General features: G+C 48.3%; 1 protein-coding gene and 1 long non-coding RNA gene across 2 annotated transcripts in view; one reads left to right on the top strand and one right to left on the bottom strand.

The window, feature by feature from the left end:
- The window catches only part of GFOD1 (Gfo/Idh/MocA-like oxidoreductase domain containing 1), a 104,876-nt gene extending 78,384 nt beyond the window's left edge, over positions 1-26,492 (bottom strand). Inside the window, exon 1 of the mRNA XM_084796981.1 lies at positions 23,774-26,492. Within this exon, the coding sequence (XP_084653107.1) occupies positions 23,774-24,026 (253 nt within the window). The 5' untranslated portion in view covers positions 24,027-26,492. The remainder of the gene's footprint in view (positions 1-23,773) is intronic.
- LOC311606024 lies at positions 15,110-19,172 on the top strand. The gene is made up of 2 exons (XR_014782165.1): positions 15,110-17,882; positions 17,927-19,172. It is a non-coding gene; the product is annotated as an uncharacterized lncRNA (long non-coding RNA).
- Positions 26,493-27,106: the final 614 nt, after the last annotated feature.

The raw sequence follows: 27,106 nt of genomic DNA, 5'->3' as shown, positions 1-27,106 counted from the left end.
GCTTACACATAAGCCAGGCAGCACATAAGCTAGGTGTAATGGCAGATGGACCCAAAGTCATCCTCAGCTACATAGTGAGTATGAGGCCAGCCTGGGCTAAGTGAGACCTTGCCACAAAAAAAAAAAAAAAAAAAAGAGCACATCTTCCATTCCTTACAAAGGCCAGCTCAGAGCTCGGCAAGCCAGCGTACAGGGGCTCCCGGGATGTCATCAGTTAGAGAGCACCCATCTTTTCATGCACAGTATCATGGGCAAGCAGTTAAGCAACACAGATGGAAGAAAGGTTTAAGGGGCATGCAAAGATGCAAAGCACGTGACCTGCAACACAGCCTAGTATGCTTCAGGAGCTGTTTCCCTGCATTAGCATCTCCAGCCTGGCTTTCCTGACCCCAGAATGTAGAAAGGAAAACCCTGCAGAGAATTTGCTTGGAGATTTTGTACAGACTTGGGCATAACTGCTGTTTGGTATTCAATCCCCTGCACCTAGCCTATCCATATCAGGAGCCACAGATTGGTTTAAATGAAGCAAAAATTAAATCCAAATAATTTAAATGAGCTAAGACTTCAGTGCAAATGAACTAAAACTTAAATCCAATCCATCATTTGCACTAACTACAATTGGGGGAACTGAGGTGAGGTGGCGGTAGGGCACGGGGAGGACAGAAGAGCTGTCTGTCATCACAGAAGCATCAGCACCACCTCAACAGGTATCCATCCACTTGGTACCAAGAAAATGGTTCGACAGGTAATAGCCAGCCACTCTCTCTTTTTAGTAAAATGGAAGAACTAGAACATTCCATAGGAGATCACACGTCAGTGGAAGGTGGAAGAAGGGCATCATATCATGAAACCTAGATCACCCCTTACTCATCTATTAGCTGTACGGACCCTATAGAATGTATGTACGTTTGTGTATCTATAGCATAAACTCACTCCCCACAGCAGCATGCTGCTTGTGCCCACGTGTCTGAGACTGAGCAGATGAGCACAGGCCTGCTGCAAACATGAGTTCTCCTCCATACGTGGCTTTCCTTTGCTTCCCCTAGGATCTACTTCCTCTGGGCACAGACCCAGGCGACTGGACAGTGTTATATACCCATCAAGGCTCCGTGTCCACAGATAGGAGGTGGACAGACAGGCCTCGGCAGAGTGTATATGCATTCTGGGGCCTGGGAGGACAGGCTCTTTTTTATGTAGCATTAGAGCAAAGGCTCGTCATAACATCAACAGCAAAGACTAAGTCTCCATGATACAGACTCTCAAACACAGCTAGACTCCACGGGGAACGCTTTGTACACTCAACTATGATGTGTAAGACACACATCAACCACTTGCAAATGAGTGGTTCTCAGCTCTGTGAAACTTCGAAAACAAAAACAAACAAAAACGATACCTTCAACCCCATCCTAAAAGACTGAAATGTCTGGTATTGCTTGCTAGGCAACCAGCTTGAGAACCACTATGGCGGCACCCCTTGTTTTATAAGGGAATGGAGGCCAGGAAGGTTAGCGGACCTCTGTGAGGTCACACAGGATCAGAAGAAAACTCATTCCCACCAAGGCTACCTGACTTCCTAGAAATGCTTGAAGGAATGAGGAAAAGACCCAATTAAAACGATGCCTGGAACCACAAGTCTAAGGCCAGCCTGAGAAACTTAGTAAGACTCTCTATCTCAAAATAAAAGGAGGTTGGGGGAGAGAAGGGGGTGTTAGGTTACAGCCCATAATAGTTAGAATGCCTGCCTAACATGTAAATGTCCCCGAGTTCAAACCCAAGGAAAACACACACACAAACACAGACACACAGACACAAAGACACAGACATGCAGACACACACACAGAGACACACACAGACCGACACACATACACACAAACACATAAACACACACAACACAGACACACACACACACACACACACACACACACACACGGACCCCTGGGTCACCAACACCCAGCTGGGATGGGTCACTATCATCCCATGAGTATCTCATGGGTCAAGAAGAAGCATCAGGGTTCACTAACATAAAAAGGACAACTCCATTTAAGTTGGCTCAGAGGAAACCTGATCGTGTATAATAACCGTCAAATGTTGAAGCAATGTGTAAAATGAGTCCTAGGGAAAATGTGTGCTGCCCCTTGTGTAGGGTGACCCAAATGTGACCTGTGTGGCAGCAGATGAGCTTCCATTGGCTCCTTGGCTCTCTGCTGAGCCTTGTGACTAGCTGTTATGTAAGTTTTTTGGAAGCTATAATACTGTGCCTTCTGTGGGTGGCCATATGGCCTGGGTTTTATCTCAGTAGAAGGGGGGGCGGGAATGAAATAAATAAACCTGATTTCTTTCCCTTTGAATTTCGTTTTTTTGGGGGGGGGGGTGGAGGGGGAGCTGTCCTGAATCAGTAGAGGAGGCATCTCATCTCCAGGGTGAGTGACAGAATGTCCCCTGGTTTTTAGGAAGAGTGAAGCCACTCCTGAGAGCTCAGCTGCAGCAGATGGTACATGACAGCACCTACTGGCTGTGAGCATGACAGGGCGGTGTCCTCCACCACTTCTGCCACTACAATCTTTACCAAGGGTCTGGCCAGGGCGTGGCTACAACCAATAAAACCCTTGATCTGCTCAGGCTTCTTTGTCAAAAGCACATTGTGCCCTAGTCCAGTGGAACCCAGGCTTTAACGAAGATGACACTAACACACACCCCCAACACCCACTGTGATGATAAATCTGTGCCCAGAAACTATACAGATTCCCACTGAACTGCTTGCTGGCTTGGCAGCTGGTGGGAGCAGCTACCCCCACTGATGTGTTGTTCTCAGCAATGTGCTTAAAGAAATTCTAAAAATCACCATTGAGGGCACAACACATGTGGGTTGGCACATGTGTGTGTACACACGCATGCACATACATACACAGGACCATGTGCACACGCGCACACACATGCATGGACAAGCACATATTGTGCACACACATACACACACACACACAGTACTGGCAAGTAGCCTTTCCTCTAACCCTCGCCCTGTGACTTTGCCCTAGGAATTCATCTCCCTCACAGAGAGAGGGGCAGGTCACTTCCCTGTACAGAGCAGAACTGTTGTGTTTATATAAAGGATTAAAGAAGCAGCAGCCAATGGCGATGAAACTGTGCCCCAAAATAGCATCAAAACCAAATAATTTGGTCCATTGGTGCAAGTTATTTGACTTCATATTCAAAGTGGGAACTAGAGACGGTAAGATCCACTCCAGCACCTGCCTTTTACAGGAGCAAGGCTCAGTTTGGGGAAGGCTACCTGCTTGGGGAAGGTCTACAGCTAGTCAGCGCTGAGGTTGAGGCTACAACCCTGCTTTCAGGTTCCCACGCCAACACCCCTTTGACCCTCAGCTTGCTACACAGGACTGTCAGGTTCTCATTATAGGTTGGGGTTGTTGTTGTTGTTTTGGTTTTGGTTTTTTGTCCTTATTGTTTTCTTTTTTTTTTTTAATTGTTTGACTGGCTCGTATATTTATACAAGCATTTTAGCCATCTTCACCACCTTCTCCTCTCAGCCCCCACCTTCTCCCACTGGAATTCATTGTTGTTGTTGTTATTTTCAAGACAGGGTTTTTCTGTGTAGCCTTGGCTGCCCTGGATTCACTTTGTAGACCAGGCTGGCCTTGAACTCAAAGAGATCTGCCTGCCTCTGCCTCCCGAGTGCTGGGATTATAGGCATGCGCCACCACACCCAGCTCACTGAAATTCTTACTATTTCCTACTTTACAGTCTTCTTTTGTGTGTGGCTCACAGAGTTTAGTGAGGGCACTTACCCAAGTGTGGGTGAGGTGAGGTAGTGGATAAAGACAGTTGAGCTGTGGCTGCATCGTTGAAGAAAATGGCGCCCCTCCCCGAAGAGACTGCCAATAGTCTCGCCAGGAGAAGAAATGCAGCCTTGTGAGCCCCTCCCCCATCAGTGGTGAAGCCATGGCCCAGTCCTGGCAATTAGCCAGCTGCTGGGGGTTTTGTTTTGTTTGGGTATGTTCCGTTTTGTTTTGGTACGTTTTGTTTTGTTTTGTCAGTGCCTCCTGTAACCCAGGCTGACACCAAATTTGTTCTGTAGCTCTTGGTCTCCTGATGCCTCTGTGCTGAGATTACAAGGGCATACTACACACACACACACACACACACACACACACACACATACACCCATGCATGTGCACACACAGGCACTCGTGTGTGCTATCATCCCTATACCCTTTAAAAGGAGAAGTTAATAAATCATTTTTCACACAGTTTCAAGTTCAAGCAACAAGAGGAAAGATAAGAACAGATTAACTCCCTGCAGCTGTCCTTGGGTTTGGGTCACACAAAGTGAGAGCTGTGAATGGCCACCCTCCAGCCAGGAGCCTAGACTTCTCCTCCAAAGTGAGCAGCAGGTCCACATCATTCACCTAAACACCGGAGGCTCCTTGGTCACCAATTCATCCCCTTGTGTTTCGAGAAGTCTGTCTTTTCCTTTGCCCAATGCTGGATTTATGTGTGTTTGTGGTCACCAGCTGTCCCAGGCTCAGAGGGTTACAGAATCACAGAACTAGGGAGAAACTCATCACCCTGCCCCTTTGTATCTGTGTTGTGTTCTGTGGAGCTAGGAGCACTGAGCAACACCCCTGGCTTGTCTCTCCCTGGAAAAATGTATTTTCCCCATTATTTCTATCCTGGTTAGGTTTCTACTGCTGTGATAAACCCCGTGACCAAAAGCAACTTGGGAAGAAAGGGGTTTATTTGGCTTGTACTTCCAGATCATGGGCCAAGGGAAGCCAAGGAAGGCGCTCAAGCAGGGCAGGAGCCTGGAGACAGGACTGGTGCAGAGGCCATGGAGGAGTGCTGCTTGCTAGGTTTCCCTCCATGGCTTTCTCAGGACCACCTGCCCAGGGATGGCACCACCCCAGCCAGGCCTTTCCACAACAGTCATCAATCAAGAAGGAGTTCTACGGGCTGGAGAGATGGCTCAGAGGTTAAGAGCACTGGCTGCTCTTCCAGACGTGCTGTCAATTCCCAGCAACCACACGGTGGCTCACAGTCATCTGTAATGGGATCTGATGCCCCTTTCTTCAGCCATGCAGATATGCATGCAAATAGAGTACTCATATATATAAAGTACATAAGAAACAAATCGAAGAATGAGAAGAAGAAGAAGAAGAAGAAGAAGAAGAAGAAGAAGAAGAAGAAGAAGAAGAAGAAGAAGAAGAAGAAGAAGAAGAAGAAGAAGAAGAAGAAGAAGAAGAAGAAGAAGAAGAAGAAGAAGAAGAAGAAGAAGAAGAAGTAGTTCCACAAGCCAATCTGATGGGAGCTGTTTTTTCTCAATTGAGGTTCCCTCCTCCCAGAAGTTAACAAAGAGTTAACCGAGACAATGGTCATATTTTTTACAAATTCAAAATCTAGGAAAATAATCCCTATTCTTACTACTATATAAGCCATCATCAGGGTTTGGGCTTTCAGAGTGTGTGTGTTGGGGGTGGGGGTGGGGTGGGGGTGTGTGGGTGAAACAAGGTTATTACAGTCAGGTCCAAAGAAAGCTCCCTTTCCCCAAATTCCAAAAGGCAGAAGAGACAAATGGCTGCGGTGCCTATTAACATACCAAAGGCCATGCTGGGCTCCAGGCTTATCAGTATCACAAGAACCTGTTTACACATTTCAAACTTCAGGAGAGCTTCCTGGCTCTTCTGGCTTGTTCCCTCACCCTAAACTCACAGGCTCGCTCCCCCAACCCCTGCCCTCACTTTCCTTATAAACCATCCCCCCCACCCCACCCCACCCCCACCCCCACCCCCACCCCGCTATCTCCTCACATCCCTCTCTGCTCTCCCTCTGTCTGTGTTCCTTGAGCCCGCTCTGCTCTTGCTTCTCTCCAGGCCCATTCTGCTCACCATGTTCAGTCTACTGCTTTCTCTGGACTCTTCCAGATGCCTCTGGCCTCCCCCTCCCTCCCCCTCTTCCTCTCCTCCTCCCACAACCCCCCTCTCTCCCTCCCTCTCCCCTTCCCCTCTTCCTCTTCCTCTCCCTCATATCCACAACAAAAACCCTTCCCCCTTAAAAATACCATGGCAATCTCTGTGTGTTCAAGGCCAGCCTGGTCTACAAAGCAAGTCCAGGACAGCCAAGGCTACACAGAGAAACCCTGTCTCAAAAAAAAAAAAAAAAAAGAAGCCAATAAAAGAAAAAAAGAAAGAAAAGAAAAGAAGAGGGCTGGAAAGATGGCTCAGCGGTTAAGAGCACTGACTGCTTTCCCAGAGGTCCTGAGTTCAATTCCCAGCAACCACATAGTGGTTCGCAACCATCTATAATGTGATCTAATGTGCACTGTGTACATAATAAACAAATAAATAGATAAATAAATAAATCTTTTTAAAAAAAAAAGAAAGAAAAGAAAAGAAGAGAGCTGGTTGGTGGTGACACACAAGCCTTTAATCCCAGCACTCAGGAGGCAGAGGAAGGCAGGTCTCTGTGAGTTCGAGGCCAGCCTGGTCTACAAAGAGAGTCCAGGATAGCCAGGGCTCTGTTACACAGAACAAACAAACAAACAAAAAGAAGTGAGAGAGAGAGAGAAAGAACAATACCATGGCAGTCAAGTCAACTAATACAACCATCAATATATACAAATATCTGCATCCTTTTATTTCCCCCATAATTATAAACTTTCCATTTTTGCTACAATCTTCCTAATACAGAATTCTAATGGCTACTGTATCTAATGGGTGCCTTTCCTATGTTGAAGTAAGTGCCCCACCACAGAACACTTAAGTTTCCGGAGCTTTGCTAATTATAAACAAGACTTCACTGAACACTGCGGGACCAACAGATGTCTTTGTTACTGTTATTTTATTTCCTTAGGAGAGCTTCCTAGAAGTCAGCTCCTCATTTTCCTCCTTGTTAGAGAAACACACGTGCCAACCGACAAACTAGTCCCATGGCGTCTGAGACTTCTCTTGGGAGACACGGGTTTGGTCCTCATGTGGCTGTTAGTGATTAGGTGTAAGAACGTTGACAAGCCACTCTCAGCTCTTCCGAGACATGTTTCCTGAAGCTGTAGTTAGGAGACAGGTGTGACAGCCTCCCTCCCCCAGCCCCCAGGACCTGCCTGAGGTGTCTGCCTGCCAGCAGGATTCTTTCCACTATTCCACAGGGCATCCGGTCTGAGGCATCGGATCTCCTCTCCCAATCTCCCTTTGTCTCTGCTTTTCAAGGAAAATGACTTAGGTAAAGCCGGCTGGGGGCCTTAAGCATGGATCTATACATCAAGTTGGTGGTGCACAAGGCCCAGGCGTGGAACTGGCTGATCCTCCTCCTACAGCGTCCTCCCTGCTGCTTCCTAAATGTAGGTCAGCTATGGATGGCCACAAACTTCCGTATGTCTGCAAGAGATGGCCACAGGGCCCTGTGGCAACGGTAAACATATCCAGGCCTGCACTTGGGAACTTCCGAGAATTCAGCATGCAAAGAGTTGCCTGTGTCTCTTCTCACAGCCACGTGCCTCATAGCTATGTGTACACTGTGGTCTTCAAGGACACTAAAGCAGCACTAGCCATATCCCTACTAAAACCAATGAATGGAACCACCAGACTTTCCCCCAGAACACCCCAATGCAGAGGGAGGCAAACACCACTGCCTTCTTTTGTCCCTTACACAAATGTTGGCCACTTAGTAGACTTCTTTAAAAGGGGGGCTGTTTTTAGTCCCCAAAAACCCACATCCTCTGTTCATAACAGCCTATATCTCCAGCTCCAGGAGACCCAACGCCCTCTTCTGGCCTCCGGCGGCACCTGCACATACCCATATAAATACATACACCCACACAATCAAAAATAAACAATAAATAAATCTCAAAACTGACACATATACCTGAGGAAATCCAATGCAGGTCTCCTCAGGACCGGAAGGCGCCAGTATAATCCCACTAGAGGCCAAGAGGCTGGAAAGAGCCTGGGTGGGCTCCAGATACACACGATTCTGGAATCCCTCCTGCACCCCCCCCCCACCTTTGGATGGAGGCAGCTGCGTTCAGTCAGGAAGGAGTGGCTAAATCTCACTTCCACAGACAAACATAGCATTGTGGTACCCATGGGCCTTAGGGGGAAAGCCAGGCTCTCTGTACTCTAGATGTGAATAGCCGCGCATATTAAATCAGACAAGCTTGTCACTTAGGGCTCCACACTTGTCCCCCAGGACTCTCAGAGAGCCACATCATCGTGGGGTGTAAACAAGTGTCCCTCACAGTGGTGCTGAGGAAACAGGAGCATTTGCAAACAACCCATGTGGCGCCTCCCTCCTCTATTTTTATGGCTACTGCTCTTTTCTTCCTTGATGCCCTGGCTCTAAGGGGGGGGTGGGGGGGGGAGGGAGCGAGAGGAAACCAGGCAGAGGAGGTCAGCTCATCTTCTACCAGCAGCTATTCATATCCATGTATGAGATGAGCAGAGTTCCCTGGGACACCTCCAAATAACGAGCCAGCCAAACCAAGTACTGTGTTCTTGGCTTCAGTGGAGAGTCACTCTGCAGACACGCAACTCTGCCATATGTGTGTTCACACTTCTCTCCACTTTACCACCATACCAGCATCTCACCACGCACCATGCCTATCATGTGTGTTCTCTCCCCCCCCCCCTCTCTCTCCCCCTCCCTCCTCTTCTCCCCTACCCCCTCCTCCAAGCTCTGACAAGCTGGGATGCAACAGTCCATGTTCCCTAAGGAATGTTCACACCAATGGATATTGCTGCCACGGCATTAATGGAACTCAAAGGGGGAAAAGCCATAATAATCAGCCAAATGGTATTGAGTCTTGAGCTCAGGCTTTGTGCTCTAAATGGTTAAGCCTCTCAGATGAAGGGGATGGGGGGGGGCGGCGCATGGAAAGAGGAAGACTGGATGCTTTTCCTGGTGTCTCCCAGCATGCTGGCAGGAGATAGGAGTGACATTGCTGTGTAGTCAGTCTTCAGGTCCTCAGGTCCTCAGGTCCTCAGGTCCTCAGGTCCTCAGGTCCTCAGGTCCCAGGTCCTCAGGTCCCAGGACCTGGCTGACAACTGTGCTCACAGCTTTTTGCAGGCTCAAGAGACCTGACACTAGCCGGGCACTTTTGATCCCCACACTCAGGAGGCAGAAGCAAGTTCTAGAACAGCCAGGGATACACAGAGAAACTGTCTTAAAACCACAACAAAACAAACAATCAAGAAGAAAAGGAGGAGGAGGAGGAAGAGGAAGAGGAGGAAGAAGAGGAGGAGACCTAGCAACGAGCTGGGGGGAGATGGCTAAGTTAATAAAACACTTGCTAGGCAAGCTGGAGGACCCAAGTTCAAGCCTCGGAACCTACTCAAAAAGTCACATATCATGGCACACTTGTAATCCCATCACCGGGAAGGTGAAGATAGCCAGATCTCTGGGGGGGTGGTGGCACATGCCTTTAATCCCTGCACTTGGGAGGCAGAGGCAGGCAGATCTCTGTGAGTTCAAGGCCAGCCTGGTCTGGAGACATAGGGAAACTCCTGTCTCAAAAAACTGAAAAAACAAAAACAAAACAAAACAAAACAAAACCACAAAAACCTACCAAGTGGGCAGTACCAAAGCTGAGCTCTGACCTCCATAGGCACACTGTGGGTGGAGCCGGGCTGGTAGCTGCCCCTTGCATGTGAAGTCCCTTGGTTTCTTTGCTTCTATCTCTACAGGGACCAGAAAGCCCAATCCCTCCAGAGTTGGTGCTCAGGGAGGGTGGAAGGCCCTATGTTCGCGCTCATTCCCAATATCTCAGGGTGAATTTAGGAAACTCTCCGTAGCACACTTCCTTCACATTAATAATAGAGTCCTTACTAATAAACTGAGAGGGCCGTGATTAGACCCCGAGAAACCTCCACTAATTAGTTCTGAGATGCCAACAATCCAGTGTGTACATTCCGTATCTTCCCGTCCCTTGGAGAAAGTGAAACACACACGAATGGTAATTTACTCTCGCATGAAGGCAGAGCCCCAGTCGTCTCTTAAAGGCCCCACACGGCCCCACTTCTTAATCTCTTATTATGGAGATTACATTTCAGCGTGAGTTCCCAAGGAGACAAACCACGGCACAGGAGCATGCAAGGCTGAGCCCCTCCCGACAGCACCCTCTCTTCCCTCCCAACCCTGCTGCTGCACATGGAGCACTGTCTTTAAATGTTTCAGGATGAAGCCATTTTTGCAGGGCTTTTCACACCCAGTGAAGCAGTCATTTGGGCTCCTGTCACCTGGTTCCTTCCAACGCTCCTGCAAGCGATCTGCCTTGCTGACCCCAGAGAGATCTGTCACTTGCTAGCGTCACTAGTTGGAGCCTGAGGAGGGAAAAGGATGTAAGGAATACTGACAGCTCAAACGTGTGTGTGTGTGTGTGTGTGTGTGTGTGTGTGTGAGAGAGAGAGAGAGAGAGAGAGAGAGAGAGTCTTTAAAATTTTGTGATTGCCATGTTCTGACTCCTGGGAGACTATAGAGTGATAATTTGATGCAGGCCTACATACGTGATAATCAAATTGGGATAATTAGCATTGCCATGGCTTCAACTCTTATTGATTTCTGGGTGGGGGAACCTTCAAGTTCTTTTGAAGTCTGTAACTAACTGCTGACAAAGCTGGGCATTCTCAATCCACTGTGTCCTAGGCAGTCACTGCGGGCACCATGCAGAGAGTTCACAGTGCTGGTGAGGTCAGGGCGGTTCCTCAGTCCGACCCTACTCATAGAGGTTTCTCCTTAAAGTGCATCTATGCATTGTCATAATTTATTCATTCACTTTTTTCATGTATACAAGTGCTTTTACATATATATATATATATATATATATATATATATATATATATATCACATGTACAGCATGCTTGCAAGGCCAGAGGAAGGCATCAGATACATGGAAGAGGTACAGGTACATGTGAGCTGCCCTGTTGGTGCTCAGAACTAGGTCCTCTGAAAGAGCAGTAAGTAATAGATTTCTCTGCTGATGTAATAAGCCAATTCAAGCCGAATTAAAAGTATAAAAGCAAGTTTACTTGAGAATAGTTCCCAGGTAAGCTTACCAGTCTCAGGGGACTAGGCCAGGAAAGTCACCATGTGGAGAGGGAAAGGGGTAGGAAGGAGGGAGGAAGGGAGGGAGGGAAGGAGGAAGGGAGGGAGGGAGAGAGAGAAAAGAGGAAGGGAGGGAGAGAGAGAGGGAGGGAAGGAGAGAAGGAGAGAGACAGGGAGGGAGGGAGAGAGGGAGGGAAGGAGAGAGAGAGGGAGGGAAGGAGAGAGGGAGAGAGACAGGGAGGGAGGGAGGGAGGGAGGGAGAGAGGGAGGGAAGGAGAGAGGGAGAGAGACAGGGAAGGAGGGAGGGAAAGAGGGAGGGAAGGAGAGAGGGAGAGAGAGAAGGAGGGAGGGAGGGAGAGAGAAAGAACAAACAGCAATCTTCCTCTGGGGGAAGATGTTTAAAAACCCAGTGATGTCATATTTTTGTTTTTGTTTTTTTTTTTTAAAGATTTATTCATTATTATTATGTATGCAGAGCTCTGCCTGCATGCACATCTGCAGGCCAGAGGAGGGTATCAGATCTCATTATAGATGGTTGTGAGCCGCCATGTGGTTGCTGGGAATTGAACTCAGGACCTCTGGAAGAACAGACAGTGCTCCTAACCACTGAGCCATCTCTCCAGCCCCTGTCATATTTTTGTTTTAATCCCAAGTGTGAGATATGGGGCTGCTTTTACTTTATCCAGTTGATAATTGCCTTGTGCACCTTGGAGAGGGGCGTGGTCTTTGCCAGCTGCAGTTAGTGGAATTCTGAGGACTCTAAGAAGATATAAATACCAAAGGCCAGAGAGAGAAAGGAGGACGCTTTGATGAGATGGTCAGAAATTGCTCAGAGAAGGAGAGAGAGAGAGAGAGAGGAAGAGTGCTTCAAAGATGGCTGCTTGTCTGTTTGCTGGTCAGCTGGACTGCTGGATATCCTGAAGACTGAGATTGATATTGCCCCAAAGAACCTGATGACCCTAACCAGCCAGAAGTAGCTAAAGAGGACTCTGCCCCGTCTCCCCATTAACCTTCTTTCTCTCCTACTTAGTGTTGGGGGGGGGGGTTAGAAGGCATTAGAAGGGATAAGGGGAGCAGAAGGAAGAAAGGAAAAGGCATAAGAAATCAAAACAAAATAGTTTTAAAAAGTAATGCCAACACACAACCTTTTTGGGGGGCAAATGACCCCTACACAAGCATAGCCCTATGGCCATCAGAAGACACCAATATTTACATTACAACTCCTAACGGTATCAAAATTACAGTTATGAAGCAGCAATTAAATAATTTGGTTATGGGATATTGGTTATGGTTAGGGATGACCACAACATGAAGAACTGTATTAAAGGGTTGCAGCACTAGAAAGGTTGAGGACCAATGGTATAGACCACGCTGGCCTTGACCCTCTTGCCTCAGCCTCCCGAATCCTAGAATTAAAGGCAAACAACACTGGTCCCAACTCACACATTTCTTTTAAATTATTTAAGAACCACCCTCTCTCCTTAGTCTAGAAGCCCAAATTCATTCAAAGCCCCAAAAAGTTAGGTTCAGTCATCTCCAATTATAGAGGTAAGCAGTGGTGAAATGCAGAGAAAGGGAGTCTAGGGACTGGAGAGAGAGAGAGAGAGACAGACAGACAGACAGACAGACAGACAGACAGATCAGCAGGTAAGAGCACTAGTTGCTCTTGCAAAGGGTTCAGTTCCCAGCACCCACATAGGGGTCACAACCACCTGGTAACTCCAGTTCCTGGGCACCCAAAGCCACCTTCTGGTTTCTGTGGGTACCAGGAACGTACTTAGTATACATACATGCATACACACACACACACACACACACACACACACACACACACACACACACACTCCTTCCTACACATAAAATAAAAATAAATTAAAATAAATAAACCTAGAGAGAGGAGAGGAAGAGAGAGAGATCTATTCAATGTGACCACATTGGGAAAAGTGACAAAAGGAAAAGGAGTGACACCCACCCGACCCTGCAAGTCCATCTTCCAGGCTCCTAGGTGAGATTTAGATTTAAATACAAAGCGGCAGTCCTGGCTAAGGTGTGGTCCTGCCCATCACTAACAAGTTATTGTCCAGTTTCTCTTGTAAGGTGATTGGACAGGTTTTCATAGCTGTGTGTAATCTTTCCGTGGGACACAAGTTCTCTACTCTGGCTGACTCCTGACAGCAGCCTTTTCCCTCTTCCAACTTGAATTCCTGGAGAAATTCTAATTCACTGAGGGCTGAAAGCTGAAGGCAGAAGTGTCTTCCTTTAGATTATTCTGTCAGCACAATTACCCTGAGTACTTGTGGTGTATGCTCAAAGCACTGGGTTTCGTCCTCAGCACAGTACATATATGTGTGTGCATACATATAAGCATATATATAATCTTACATTTAATAATAAGATTGGTCTCACTGGGTCTTGCTTACATTATTTCTTTTCACTATTTTGTCATAGTCAGTTAGAAAAACAGTGCAACAATGTATTTCATGAAAGTGCTTGCTGCTGTTGCAGAGGACCCAGGTTCGGTTCCTAGCACCCACATGGAGGCTCACACCATCCAAAACGCCTCCAGTTCCAGGGAATCCAACTCCTCTCTCTTCTGACTCCTTTGGGCACTATACTCACACATTGGACATACATTCACACATGCATAAAAACACATAAAATAAATAAATCTTTGAAAATTAAAGAAATGGTTACATAATGCAAATCCCAACCAAGTCTCTGTTCTTTTAATCAGCACAGGAGCATGCCTTCAGTAAGAATAGCCACCCTTCAGGAGGCTGAGACAGGTGGATTGCTGTGAGTTCAAGGCCAGCCTGGTCTAGAAAGTGAGTCCAAGGCAGCCAAGGAATACACAGTGAAACCTTGTCTCAAGGAAAAAAAAAAAAAAGAATAGCCAACCTCAGTGAACCTGGCAGTATGTTTGCTCTATCTAAACACTGTAGGTAACCATAGAGATGACAGGCAGGAGACAGCACCAGACAGAAGCAGAGACAACTGGGAAGTGGGGAGGGGCTACACTTGCACTTTCTAGGCGGCTGTGATGCCGAGAACAGGAAGCTGCAGACAGCATTTGTCTGCCACATTGGAAACAAGAGAAGGCTGGTGTGAGGTGTGTGTGGGGGGTGGGGGGTGGATAACTGTTGTTGCCACACAGAGAAAAACAAAACTGCGAGGAATACACAGTTCAGCCACCCAAGATCACCAGCTCCTGGGTTCCATGAGATGCCCCACATCCCTGTCACAAATGGTCAGGCATCTCAGGAGCATGGTGAGGGCCTGATGACTTCTATGCCTCCTGCTGATCACACATCAATAAGGCTACTGTGGTGGCCTCCAGTATCTTCAGGACTGGTCCTACTGTCCTGGAGGATACCAAAATCTTTGGGAGCTCAAACCCCTTTTGTAAAAAGGCACAGAACCTCCACACATTACATATGTACTTTAAATCCCGTCGAGATTGTAAACACAGGGTAAACCGCGGTCCTACTGCATCAGTGCATGTGTGTGTGTGTGTGTGTGTGTTTGTGTGTGTGTTTATGTGCGTGTGTGTGTGTGTGTGTGTGTTTATGTGCGTGTGCATGTGTATATGTGTGTGTGTTCAGTACAGTTGCAGTTTCTTTTTATGGATAGTTTCAGCCTATAATTTATTGATCTGAACACGTAGAATCCATAGACCTTGAAGGCTGACTGTACTGAGTTTGCAGCAAATACAAAGAGCTTGGCTTAGATAACCTTCCCTCTGTGGGAGGGATAAAGGGAGGGAGGGAGGGGGAAGGGGGAAGGAGGAAGAGAGGGAGGAAGAAAAGAAAACTTTTTTCCCCCCAAGACAGGGTTTCTCTTTGTAGCTCTGCCTGTCCTGGACTTGTTTTGTAGACCAAGCTGACCTCGAACTCACAGAGATCAGCCTGCCTTGGCTGGGGATTAAAGGCGTGCACCACTACACCCGGCCAAGAAGAAAACTTTTAAATGCTATTTTCTAAATCTGGCAGAAAATACAAAAAAAACAAAAACAAAAAAAAACAAAAACAAAAACAAAAAACCTTTCAAAAGCACCATCTTGGGCTTGGTAGAGTGCTTGCCTGGCATTCACAAAGACATGTGTTGTATCCCCAGCACTGTATAAACAGGGCATGGTAGCACATGCCTGTAATCTCCGTCCAGGAGGTAGAGACAAGAGATCAGAAGCTCAACGTTAGAGAATTGGTCACATGAGTGACAACAAGAAATGAATGTTTACTGAGCTGATAGATATACCGAGTGGGGACAACTGGCCAGGTTTTGACACAATCGTTCTCATTTTAAACTGTCCCACATGGTAGTACCATTTGCTCCATTTCACTGGTGAGCTAACAGAGGCTCAGCAACAAATGGGTACTGCATGGGCCTGGTGAGAAGGCTCAGCAGGTAAAATTACTTACTATAAAAGCCTGATGACCTGAGTTGGATTCCTAAAATTCCAGGTAGAAATAGAGAACTGACCCCCAACAGTTGTCCTCTGACCTCCACATGCTTGCTGTGACACAGTCACACCCACACACAATAATAATTTTGAAAGGGCTGGTTGATGGTTCAGTGAATAAAAAAATGCTTGCTGCCAAGCCTAGAGACCTGAGTTCGAGTCCCAGGACCCACCTAACAGTAGAAAGGGGAGACCAGGTCCATGAAGTTGTCCTCTGTCCTCCACATACACACTATAGCAACAATATTTATTTTTTAATACTAATTTTTAAAATGAACACCTCTCCCCAAGTCACACAGGGGTGGCCCATCGGCCATTCCTGTAGCTGGCTATTTTAACCACACACAGTGTTTTATGTGACAATGCTCCATCATAGGTCACAGCTAGCAAAGCGGTCACAATGTGCCTGTGTATTATGCATGCTTTCTAATTCCTCTTTCATCGCCATTCTCCCAGTTCAGGTATCAAAATGCCCAACTTCATTTACTTTCTCCCTCCAAGCTACACTTCTACAGAATTCCCCATTTGCAGAGCCCGACGCTCTTAGCAAAGGACCATTAAGTGCACCTAATATCAGTTAGATGCAATGAGCCCCGGTCACACTTGGGTTTTCCTAAGCATAAACAGAGTAATGTCTCTCATTTACATAATGCCCAAGGGCTTCCTCAATTCTACACCTAACTGGCAGATCAAAAAATCACTTCCTGCTGTGTATAGGGGCAGGAACCCAGAGCGTACAATCGCTTCTTTTCTTCTTCTTCTTCTTCTTCTTCTTCTTCTTCTTCTTCTTCTTCTTCTTCTTCTTCTCTTTTGCAGTGTTAAGATAGGAAGAGATCCAAAAGAAACTCCAGGAAGAACTGAAAACGCTGGCTCTGCTAGCATTTCAGAATGGTTCCCCTCAAGCCCAAATATGTCCTCGTCGTTATCTGTAGCCTGCATGACCCCCTGGTGTGACAACAATAGCCTGGGACGTCATTCCTCACCTCTATCCCAGAGGTCCTCCTCAGTGGGAAAGCAGCCGCTGCTGCCAGGAAAGGGTGGACTGCTCCGGCTCCCTAGCGAATGACACCAAAGGCCAAACAAGTCGGGACAAGAGCCATGCAAGTGAAGATCAGAGCTCTAGGAAAGCCTCCAGCTTTACACACTGCCCCCAGGGGTGAGTAAAGCATCAGTTCCCACGGGTCTACACAGCCACCTCAGAACCTGAGGACAGGGAGGATGGCAGCGAATGTCATCACATTCCACACAAGGCCAAGGGTATTTGGGGCACATTTCACCTCCAAGATAATTACTCACGGAGGGAGGCCCTCTCTGTTTCCAAAGGTGGAAATGCTGTTGTAACTCCAGCGTCTAGCTGGTCCAGTATTGCAACCGCGGGCTAGGTGGAAACTGGGCGTCTCGGACACCACCCAGGAATCTGTATTTTGAAGGGCTCCCCCACCCCCACCCCTGGGTAATACCAATCAATGCACAGTAAAGTTAGAAGAGGGGTAGAAAAGCACACAAAGCACAAAAGCGTTAGGTTGATGGATGCGTCCTGTCCCTAATCTGTGACTCCAGAGATCACGTGCTCACCAAACAAAAAGGCGAAGTTCATTGGTCATTAAACAGGTATTTGCAGTCCGTCAGCTAGATGGCTGACTTTCTGTTATGTCTAGGGGGTAAAGAGTTATTCAGGGAGCAGGACAGACAAGAGCTCGGCCCTCAAAGAGCTGCCTTCGAACATGAGAGAGGAACAATGAGCAGTTAAGAGGACAACCATGAGGCCGGGCGGTGTTGGCGCACGTCTTTAATCCCAGCACTCGGGAGGCAGAGGCAGGTAGATTTCTGTGAGTTCGAGGCCAGCCTGGTCTTCAAAGCGAGTCCAGGACAGCCAAGGCTACACAGAGAAACCCTGCCTCGGGGATGGAGGGGTGAGGGGAGGAGGGGGAGGAAGAACAACCATGGGACTCATGGGCTGTGAGCGTGTCACCAAGAACAACAAGGAGACAGCAGAGACACAGAAGGACTCAGAGCTGGAAGAGAAGCTTTTTTGATGGAAGGGAAGGTCCAGAAAAACCACTCCCTCAAAATAACCCTTGAGCTAGATCTGTAGAGAAAGAGTTAGCCATTCAAAGGGAGGAAAGAGAGCGGTCCAGCCATTCTAAAGGGGGAGAGAGCGGTCCAGCCGTTCTAAAGGGGGAGAGAAAGCAGTCTAGACAACCGTCCGGAGCCAGTGCAAAGAGCCAAAGAGTCAGATAAGTGACTGGGGAATTCCAGGAACATAACAGAGGCCTTAGTATCAGAGGGTGGCGCATCATCCAAGAAAGCCCAATTGCTCAAGAAGTAGGAGGTATAGCGGAGGCAGGGACCACATGAAGCCAAGCGCCTCCTAGCACAGGTGTTAGTCTACTCCCTTGGGAAGCACTGATGTGCCATTTGCAGGTGTTATTGATGACAGACGCCCACACATTCCCCTTTCCCATAGTACAGACTGGGCTTAGGCAAACAGCCAGACAGTTACTGAGTGACCTAAGGAGAGAGGGCCACTGCAAAAGGGCAATATTTTGGCAGGTTCTGACCGACCCAAGGCTAGCTGGGAAAGTGATACTAGCCTGAGCGGCTAGCCACTCTGGACCAAAGTGTGAACCAAACTACACTAGCAACCTCTAGGCACCTGTAGTCGAGGGCCCTTGCTGGGAGCAGCTCAGAAGGAGACTGATCAAATGTAGTGTGTCGGGTGCCAGCTCACCCGGCAGTACCTACATTTAAATAAATGAGACTATGCCCCCAGCCAGCTCTCAGTTTGTGCATTTATGCTACAAACACACTAGTGTGGGAATGGCAGCGCCTCAAGATGTCTCATCCCATGATTGTGTAAGATGGGAAAGGACCTACATGTTGAACAACAAATATACTTTAATTTCACCCACCCAAAACATGACTAAGGATACATTCACATTCTAGATATAGGTATGTGTGTATCTATTTGTATATAACAAATATATTACACATACATATATAAGCATTCAGTTATCCTTATCGGCAGGTTATTGGTCCCAGAATCCCCATAGGTACAAATACTCAAGGATGCTCAAGTCCCTCCCATAAAACAGCTGAGCATTTGTGTGTAACCTACATTATCCTCCCACTTTTACCACCTCTGGATAGAATAGGTAATAGGATAGAACTTCTGTATGTGGTTGTCATACTATATTGCTTAGGGAGTGATGACAAGAAAAACATGTGTATTTGTTGTTCAGTACAGGGGCAATTTCTTTTCCTTGTTTTCTGAGTATTTTTTGACTCACAGTTGGTCGAATTCACAAATGCAGAACTCAGCAAGCACGGAGTCCAACTTGAATATGTAGCTATATAATACACTGAAATTTTATATAATACAATATTAAGTGATGTGTGTGTGTGTGTGTGTGCACATGCGTGCATGTGTCAACACTGTAAATGATAGCAGGTTTCCAGTAGCATGAATAGGACTTTACTGATCACTCAAAAGAGAATATGAAAATTCTTAGTCGGGTGGTGGTGGCACACATATTTAATCCCAGCACTTGGGAGGAAGAGGCAGGCGGATCTTTGTGAGTTCGAGGCCAGCCCAGTCTACAGAGTGAGATCTAGAACAGGCAGAGCTGTTACACAGAGGAAACCCTGTCTCCTGAAAGAAAGAAAGAAAGAAAGAAAGAAAGAAAGAAAGAAAGAAAGAAAGAAAGAAAGAAAAAGAAAACTCTCACATGTAGTCTATCAGTGGTGGTGCCCACCTTTAATCCCAGCACTTGGGAGGCGGAGGCAGAGACATACGGATCTCAGTTCAAGGCCAGCCTAGTCTACAGAGTGAGTTCTAAGACAGCCAGGACTGTTACACAGAAAAACCCTGTTTCAAAAAAACATAACAAAACAAACAAAAAATTCTCACATGTACATTTATGATTATATCCAGAAAAATCTTGAACAGGAGACATTGAAAAAAGGAGTAAGGTTGATTGTCTCAAAATAGTGCACACTTACTCTATATGGTGCACACTTACCTTACGCTGTCTGAAATTGGTACCATATAAATATATAACCAGTTCAAACTAACAGTACAATTTGAGTTGTAAACAAACACATTCAAATTGGTTCTAGAAAGTACAAAGGTTCATGGTACCCAGAGCCTAAAAGGCTACACAGGGGAAGGGTGGAGTTGAGAAGCAGAAGTACAAGATTCAGGAAGTACCAACAGATCATCAGTTTTGAAGGCTGCACAGTTGTTAATCCAACTACAGGAACAATGGTGCTCCTGACAGGGGCTTGAGCATAAGAACTAAGAGACTCTCCAGGAAACCTCCACTGGTATCTTAACTGTAGCTCATGGAGTCCTAGTGTTTGTATTCGCGCGCGCGCGCGCGCGCGTGTGTGTGTGTGTGTGTGTGTGTGTGTGTGTACATGTGCCTTTCTGTACATGTGCATGTGTGTATATGTGCATGAGAGTATGCACATGTGCAGGTGTTCTTACATGTGTGTGTGCATACGTGTGTGTGTTTACACATGTGTGCACAAGCATGTAGGCAGGTGTGCAGGTGTGTGTACATGCTCATGCTACAGTGCATATATGAGAGACAGAATCCCATGAAATCAGTTCTCTAACTCCATCTCCTTGTGGGTCCCAAGGATGACACTCAGGTCACCAGGCTTGTGTGGTGAGCACCTCTACCCACTGAGCATCTCAACAGCCCAAGCTCACAGGTTTCTTGAATGTCTTGCAGGACATGAGGCTGGCCGGGCTCAGAGGCCAGTTCTTGCATGTCATGCCATCCAGCTAAGGCTTTTCCTAAAATCAAAGGCAATGGAGCGGTGTCTATGGCTCCCCACCATGACTTCAAGCGCTGTGAAGGGCGAACCAACAGATGAGCCAGGACCATCTGAAAAGTTCAGAAACTAGGTGAGGACCTAGGTGTAATGGGAAGCAACGCCTAAGAAAGAGTAATAAAGACAGAAAGATTAAGGAGATGGCGTTTATACTAGGTGAGGAGCTGGTTCCAAGGATGGGGAAGAAAGCAACAGGACCACTCCCCCCTACCTCCCCTCCCCCTCCCCCAGCAATCTCTGACAGAAGAGAAGGAAATGTAGTGATAGAGCAAGCTTAGGGGGTAGCAGAAGAGAGGGCTGGAGGGGCTGGCTGGTGAGTCCAGCTCTATAGCCCTGTGGTCATGACACATCAAACTCGGCTCTCTGAATCTGGGCAGCCTCACTTGTAAAATCAGCCAGACGTCTACCTTAAGAGACTTGTTTTTATCACATTAGAATGCTTTATGCACGACAAACTACCACACTGGCTGACCCACAAGAGGTTTTCAGTTATAGGCAGCCCTAAATGGTATACAAATTGTGTGTGGCAAAAACATCTCTCCGGCACAAATGCCACTGAGGCAGTGCAACTGGCCTGTAAAGAACGAAGATACATACAGAAACATCCCTCCTGTTGGTTATCAGACAACTAAAACAATGGATTCCAAGAAACTGGAATCCCACCCCCTCTGCCCCCCCACCAGGAATCTCATGCTGGGAAAGGAAAAAGCATAAAGCCTGGGTCAGCCAGAGGGGAAATTTTTCTCTGGGGAAAGCGGATTTGCAAATTTGTCTTTCCACCTGGCAGGAGGGTGGAGCCAAAACAAGGATGGGTGAACTGCACCTGGACAGGAACTGCTCAGCCATGCATAATTCTGGCCCTTTGCTTAAGCTTCAACCTCACTTCAAGACCTTGAAAATAAACTTGAGAGGTCACTGGGTTTGTTTTGTTTGTTTTTTGCCCCTCTTCCCAGTATTGAATTAAAAACTTCTCTACTATTAATTTGGCTGTTTTAATTGGCTTATGGAGGTCGGGTGGTCGAACATGGCTTTCTGGGGCATAGATTGTGACCCGAAGTGTGGTAGCAGTAGGGCTTTGAAGGAAGCTTCTGGAAATAAAAGGAAGACGTGTATGATGTCACTGGCTCGATCTCACGTATCTGGTGCCCTCTCCTCATCACAGGCCATGACACGGATGGAGCCACAGGTGGGTCATTCTTGCTGACAGAGGGGAGACTAGGTCAAATCGCCAGGACTCCAGGTAAGCATTAATACGTGCAAACCCACCAAGGCCAGCCTGCTAACTGTTTGGGGTTTTTCACTTCCTTTGTTCTGTGTGTAGAACCTCTTAACTATGACCATGAAGCCAGTCTAGAGTGGCCTCAGAAGGTACAACCGAGAGACGCCTCATTGGCCTTCCAGGAAGGAAGTCTCACACCTGTGTCCACACCTCTAAATTCAATTTGGTGCGTATACATTTTCCATAATCATTGACTACGAACTTAAAAAGAAAGAGCAGAAAGCCTACAGCACATCACTAAAGCATGAACTCCTAGCTGTCCCTTTGTCACACTTAGGAAACTCAGTTGACAGAGCCTCCGACGCTCTGAGGACCAACTCACATCAGTCTTCCAATACAAAACAAACTCTTACATGGATTCCTTTTTCCAGTCCTGAGAGTTGAAACCTAATGCCTTGTGCACCAGACAAGTGCTCTACCATGATGCAACACCCTCAATCCTTACCCAGAGATTAAAATAAACAATAATAAAATAATAAACACAGAAGTATCCAGAAAAGCATAACATGGACCACATGCCTAAACACTTTGGTGGCCAAAGAATGAGATAAAGTATGAGGTATACTGTTACTGAAATATTTGCCTAACATGCAAGAAGCCCTGGGTCTGGAATCTGGGCACTTGGGGGTGGAGTCAGGAGGATCAGAAGTTCAAGGTCATCCTCAGCTAAACAGGGTGTTGGAGGCCAGCCTAGGACACATGCCACCCTGCCTCAAACAACAATAAGTACTAGAGACCATGAGAACATACGAACATTCCAGTTCTGTAGATTGGCACTCCCTTGTTCTGGGCTTGCTCCATGGTTCAGAGCGATGCTACTGGAGCGGGGTGGAGAATGCTCCCACAGGGTTTTAAATAGGACCAGTCCTGAGCCTCTAGCATAGACGGGGCTCAAGAGAAACCTATTTTATATAGATGGCCCTAATAGATTTTATACTATGGCTTGTCTATCATCTACCTGACACACAAATGCCATGCAAATAAGGGGGGGGGGGGTAGCTACTCAGTGATAACCAGCCATGAGACAGAGTAGAAACATTGGCCAAAAGCCAATGGAATTCAGTTCAAAGCTAAAGCAACCAAGCTCCGAAAGCCAAGCGCTTAACACTATTAATGACTAAAAGAAAGACCTGTAAACCTCCACTTTAGGACAGACTAGTTTGTCGGAGCTTTGCTCTTCACCAATAAAACCCTGACCTCCAAGGGTTAAACGTCTGGGAATAGCAAAGAGTGGGGTTGCTTTAGGTGTGGAAAAGAGCTGCGGATGAGCAGAGCTACTCAAGAGATTCGTCTGAGAACAGCAGAGCCTCCTGCCTGCTTGTAAACACTGTTTGTCTCGGGAATATTCCTGAAGCAAAATACGGAGGTGCCATCGCACGTTTCCAAAGGAAACTGCAGCCGTCTGGCCCTTTCCCACACAAAGCATCTTTGCCTCTGAAACCACAATGCCTGTCTCCTAAGAACATAAGGCATGTTATTCCCAGTTGGAGTACAAGGCTACTCCCGGGAAACTGTGCTCAAAGGTTAAATTACAGTCTTTACTAACCTCTGACACATCTGAGAAGGTTCTAATAGCCCCGCCCACTCTCACGCCCACCGGTTTTTTTCCCCCTTGTTTGCTTCCAGAGCAGAAGAGATAATTCTAGATAGCTGTCACGTTTCTAATCTCACACTAAACTCGCTTACAGAGGAGGGAAACAAACCATCCAAACAGGGTGCCACAGCTGTTCACAACAGGTACACTCGGGAAAAACCTTGCCACGTGGGCGGCCCTTTATTGAAGGGTTCCTGGCCGCGCGCTCGCCTCTCCAAGACGCTCACACCGGAGCATTAAGTAACCCATAGAGCTGGGACCGAGTTTCCTCTCCGGGAACATCTTCGGATCTCTGCATCTGATCTACCTGGTTCCTATATCTTGAACCCAAGCAAGCCTATTCCAGCCTCGGCACCACACACGTGGGGATGCGCTTCCAGCTGGTGCCAGGAGCGAAGCGTGGAGGTGGGGAAGGCCACTGACTGGGAAGGGGAAAGCTGGGAGTAACAATCATGGGTCTGGGATCCCTGGGGTGTACGCTTCTGCAGTTGGAGAGGGCGCGAAGCAAAGACCCCTGGCTAAAGAACGGGCGGGGTGGGGGTGGGGAGTCGCTCACCCAGGGTCTTGACAGCGATCTGCTTGGTGAGCGGCGGCGGGAGGTTGATGCACACCAAGTCCACATCCTGGTGCAGCAGCACCTCATCGATGCGGCTGGTGTAGAAAGGAACGCTCATCTCTTTGGCCAGCTCCTCGGCTTCTTCCTGCGTGCGGCCCCACAGCGCCTTCACCGCAAAGCCCTCATCTTTCAGTAACGGGATGATGACACGGGCGGTGAGGCTGGTGCCGAACACGCCCACCCCGGGAAGCATGGCTGCTCAGGTCAGCCCGGTTCGGCTTCTGCCGGGATCTCCAGTCGAACACCGGCGCGCACGCCTCTCCAGCCAGTCCCACAGTCGCCGGCTCTTGCAACCGACCTCGCTGCGCTGCGCCAGCCGCCGAGCCCCGGGCAAGGCGCCCGCGTGCGGCGGCGTGACAGCGCACGGAACCACAGACCCTGCAAGCTCCCGGAGCCTCAGCGCCGTGACTGCTGCAGTGCCCGCCACGCGGGGCTCGTGTCCTTCCTGGAGACAGCAGCAGAGACTCCGCCAGGACGCACGAGGCCCCGAAGCCCCGTGGAGCCCGGGCTCAGGCAGCGCTCCGGCCGCAGTACCGGCTGGTTCCGTGCGCCCCGCGGAGGCCGCCCCATGGCCAGCTCATCCCCGCAGAATCTTTCTACCGGGTCGCGCTCCCACTTCACCACCCACTCTGGGCTCAGGATCTCCTTTCTCCGCGGTCCTTGGTGCCGAATGAAATAACCCGGAGGCCGACTAAGGATGCCGCTCGCGGTATGCCAGGCGCCGATCGCGAGCTGCAGCACTGCAGCGGCCACTACTCGGCGCCAGGCTCCTCATTCTGCTGCCATATTCGATGGCTCGCCGCGCGCCTAGGGCGGCTTCGGCCCCGCTCGGGCTCGGGCTCCGGGATCCCGCGGGTACGAGGGCGGAGTTGGCGACTTTGACTGTCAGCGGCCGAGGTTCCTGCACCGCCCTTGCCGTAGCGCCGCGCGCCATTGGCCGCCAAGCGTTGCCCCCGCCCCTGTCTCCTGCGCCCGAGGCTCTGGTTGCGCGCAGCACCAGGCCCCTAGAACCCGGCTTGACTCCTCCCCGGCCCCGCCTGGCTCGCCTGCTGCCCCCGGGTGGCTTCCCTTTCTCTGGGATCTCCGCCTCCGCCGCTGCCGCCGCTGCCGCCGCCACCTCCTCCTTGTTGTGCTCCAAGCTCCGCCCAAGCAAGCAAATAAATCTATCAAAGTGGGCCACGCCCTTAATGGGTTAGGTCTGGATCCCATGGAAAAGATTGGCAGACGCTGGGACCCCGGGAAGCCCGGAGGACCCCACGAGATGTGATCAGCGTGGGTCACAGTCTCCTCTCTCGAGTATTTTTTCTGTGAGAGCTACTGCGTGGGGAAGCTTTCCAGGCACTTAGCCCTGAGGTTATTGGAAGCCCATTTCATTGATGAAGAAAGTGAGCTCTGGAGAGGTTAAGGGACTTCCTCAAGCTGACACACATAAACAACAGTCCCAAGATTGGAATGCGGACACCAACATCTTGGCGCTAAACCCCTAGAGTTCAGACTCCTAAGTGTGCCAGGCCCAACCCCAGCCAACTATCCGGCTGCGCAGGCTCCACTGGTCACCCACCCCGTGTTTGCGCCCCATGTGACACAGGCGACCTCACCCAGACTGGGGACTCCATAGTCACTGTGACACGTGTGTCTTGAGTCTAGTCTTCCAGACCCGTGTGTACTTCCTGCTGCCTGCCACTCCTGGCCACTGCCCTCTTCTTTGGTTCCCAGACACAGCGTTTCTCTTGGCCTTTACTGCATCTGGGTCCAGGAAGATGCTGGGTATCCTCGAACCGAGATGCGTGGAAAACTCTAGTCAGAGGCTCACTCGGTAGTGATTATGTGAACCTCTGACTTCCCACTATATTCTCAGCACTTATCACACGGCCTAACTGGTAGATAGTAGGTGCTCAACTAAATAAACTAATGGGTAGTCCCCTAACTGTCACTTTGTGCCCACTTAGTGCTGGGAGGGAGGAGTCAACGCCAAAGGGCAAGGGGAGCTGCCCTCTATCTCAGTGTTTGTGGAAAGGACAGGTTACTATTGTCTATCCTGTTCAGCTCCCAGCTTGAAGAGGCATGTGGTCTGCTTCTACACCAGCGTAGAAAACATGGTACACTGGAGCGTTTAAAGCAACTTGTAACAACTGGCAATGAGGTGGGGCTAGCGGAGAGAGCTGTACACCAAAAGAAAGAAAGAAAGAAAGAAAGAAAGAAAGAAAGAAAGAAAGAAAGAAAGAAAGAAAGAAAGAAAGAAAAAAGCTCGTGTGTAGCAATAAGAGGAGCCAAAGTTGACCTCAGGACATTAGTAGAAAGGACAAAGTGCTCTGGGACTGGCAACAGCCTGAACAGGGTCGAGACAAAGAGCAGACAAGATATGCCTGTTGATGGCTAGCTGAGAAGTGATAAAGAAAAAGTGGGTGTGCTACCATTGCTACCAGGAAAAGGAGAAAGAACCATAGTGTGTTGCCGACTGGGCAGGTACTGGCAGCAGCCCAGACAGGTGTGCTCAAGTCTTGTGTCAGAGGTGGGAAAGCTCCTCTGACACAGTGTCAGTGAGAAGGATACGCCCTAGAAACGCTCTATGTAATATATATGCCCTCTCTTTTGATATTTAGTTCTATTTACTACATATTTCCTATTTCAAAGCAAATGTTAGCCTGTGTGTATAGCTTGTGTGAGTTCCATTATAATCTTGTTTGGATTTGTCTGTTTGTCAGTCTGGTTTTCTTTTTTAAGTTTGTTTATATGTACAAGTGTGGGTATATACCACATGTGTGCATGAGCCCTTGGAGGTCACAATCTGCTAGAGCTGGAGCTACAGGGAGTTGTGAGTTATCTTATATGAGTGTCAGGAACAGAACTCAAGCTGGGCAGTGGTGGCACACTCCTTTAATCCCAGCACTTGGGAGGCAGAGGCAGGCCGATCTTTGTGAGTTTGAGGCCAGCCTGGTCTACAAGGTGAGTCTAGGACAGCCAAGGCTAACACAGAGAAACCCTGTCTCGAAAAACCAAAAAATAAAAAAGAACAGAACGCAAGTCCTCTGATAGGACAGTGAGCACTTTTACCTGCTGAGCCATCTTTCCAGCCCCTAGTTTGGTTTTTGTTTTTCTTCTTTAGCTCTTTGTTTATGTTTTGTTTTCTTGGAGATAGGATCTCATGTAGCCCAGATGGATCCATCTCACTATGTAGGGGAGGCTGACCTTGATTGAACTCTGGTCCTTCTGACTCTGCCTCCCAAGCCCACCGTGTCACAGGAATGTGCATGCTTACCTTCTCAGTCCCTG

The sequence above is a fragment of the Acomys minous genome (assembly GCF_964271855.1).
Source record: "Acomys minous genome assembly, chromosome: 9".
NCBI classification, from domain to species: Eukaryota; Metazoa; Chordata; class Mammalia; order Rodentia; family Muridae; genus Acomys; species Acomys minous.
This window is presented reverse-complemented; position numbering and strand designations above follow the sequence as displayed.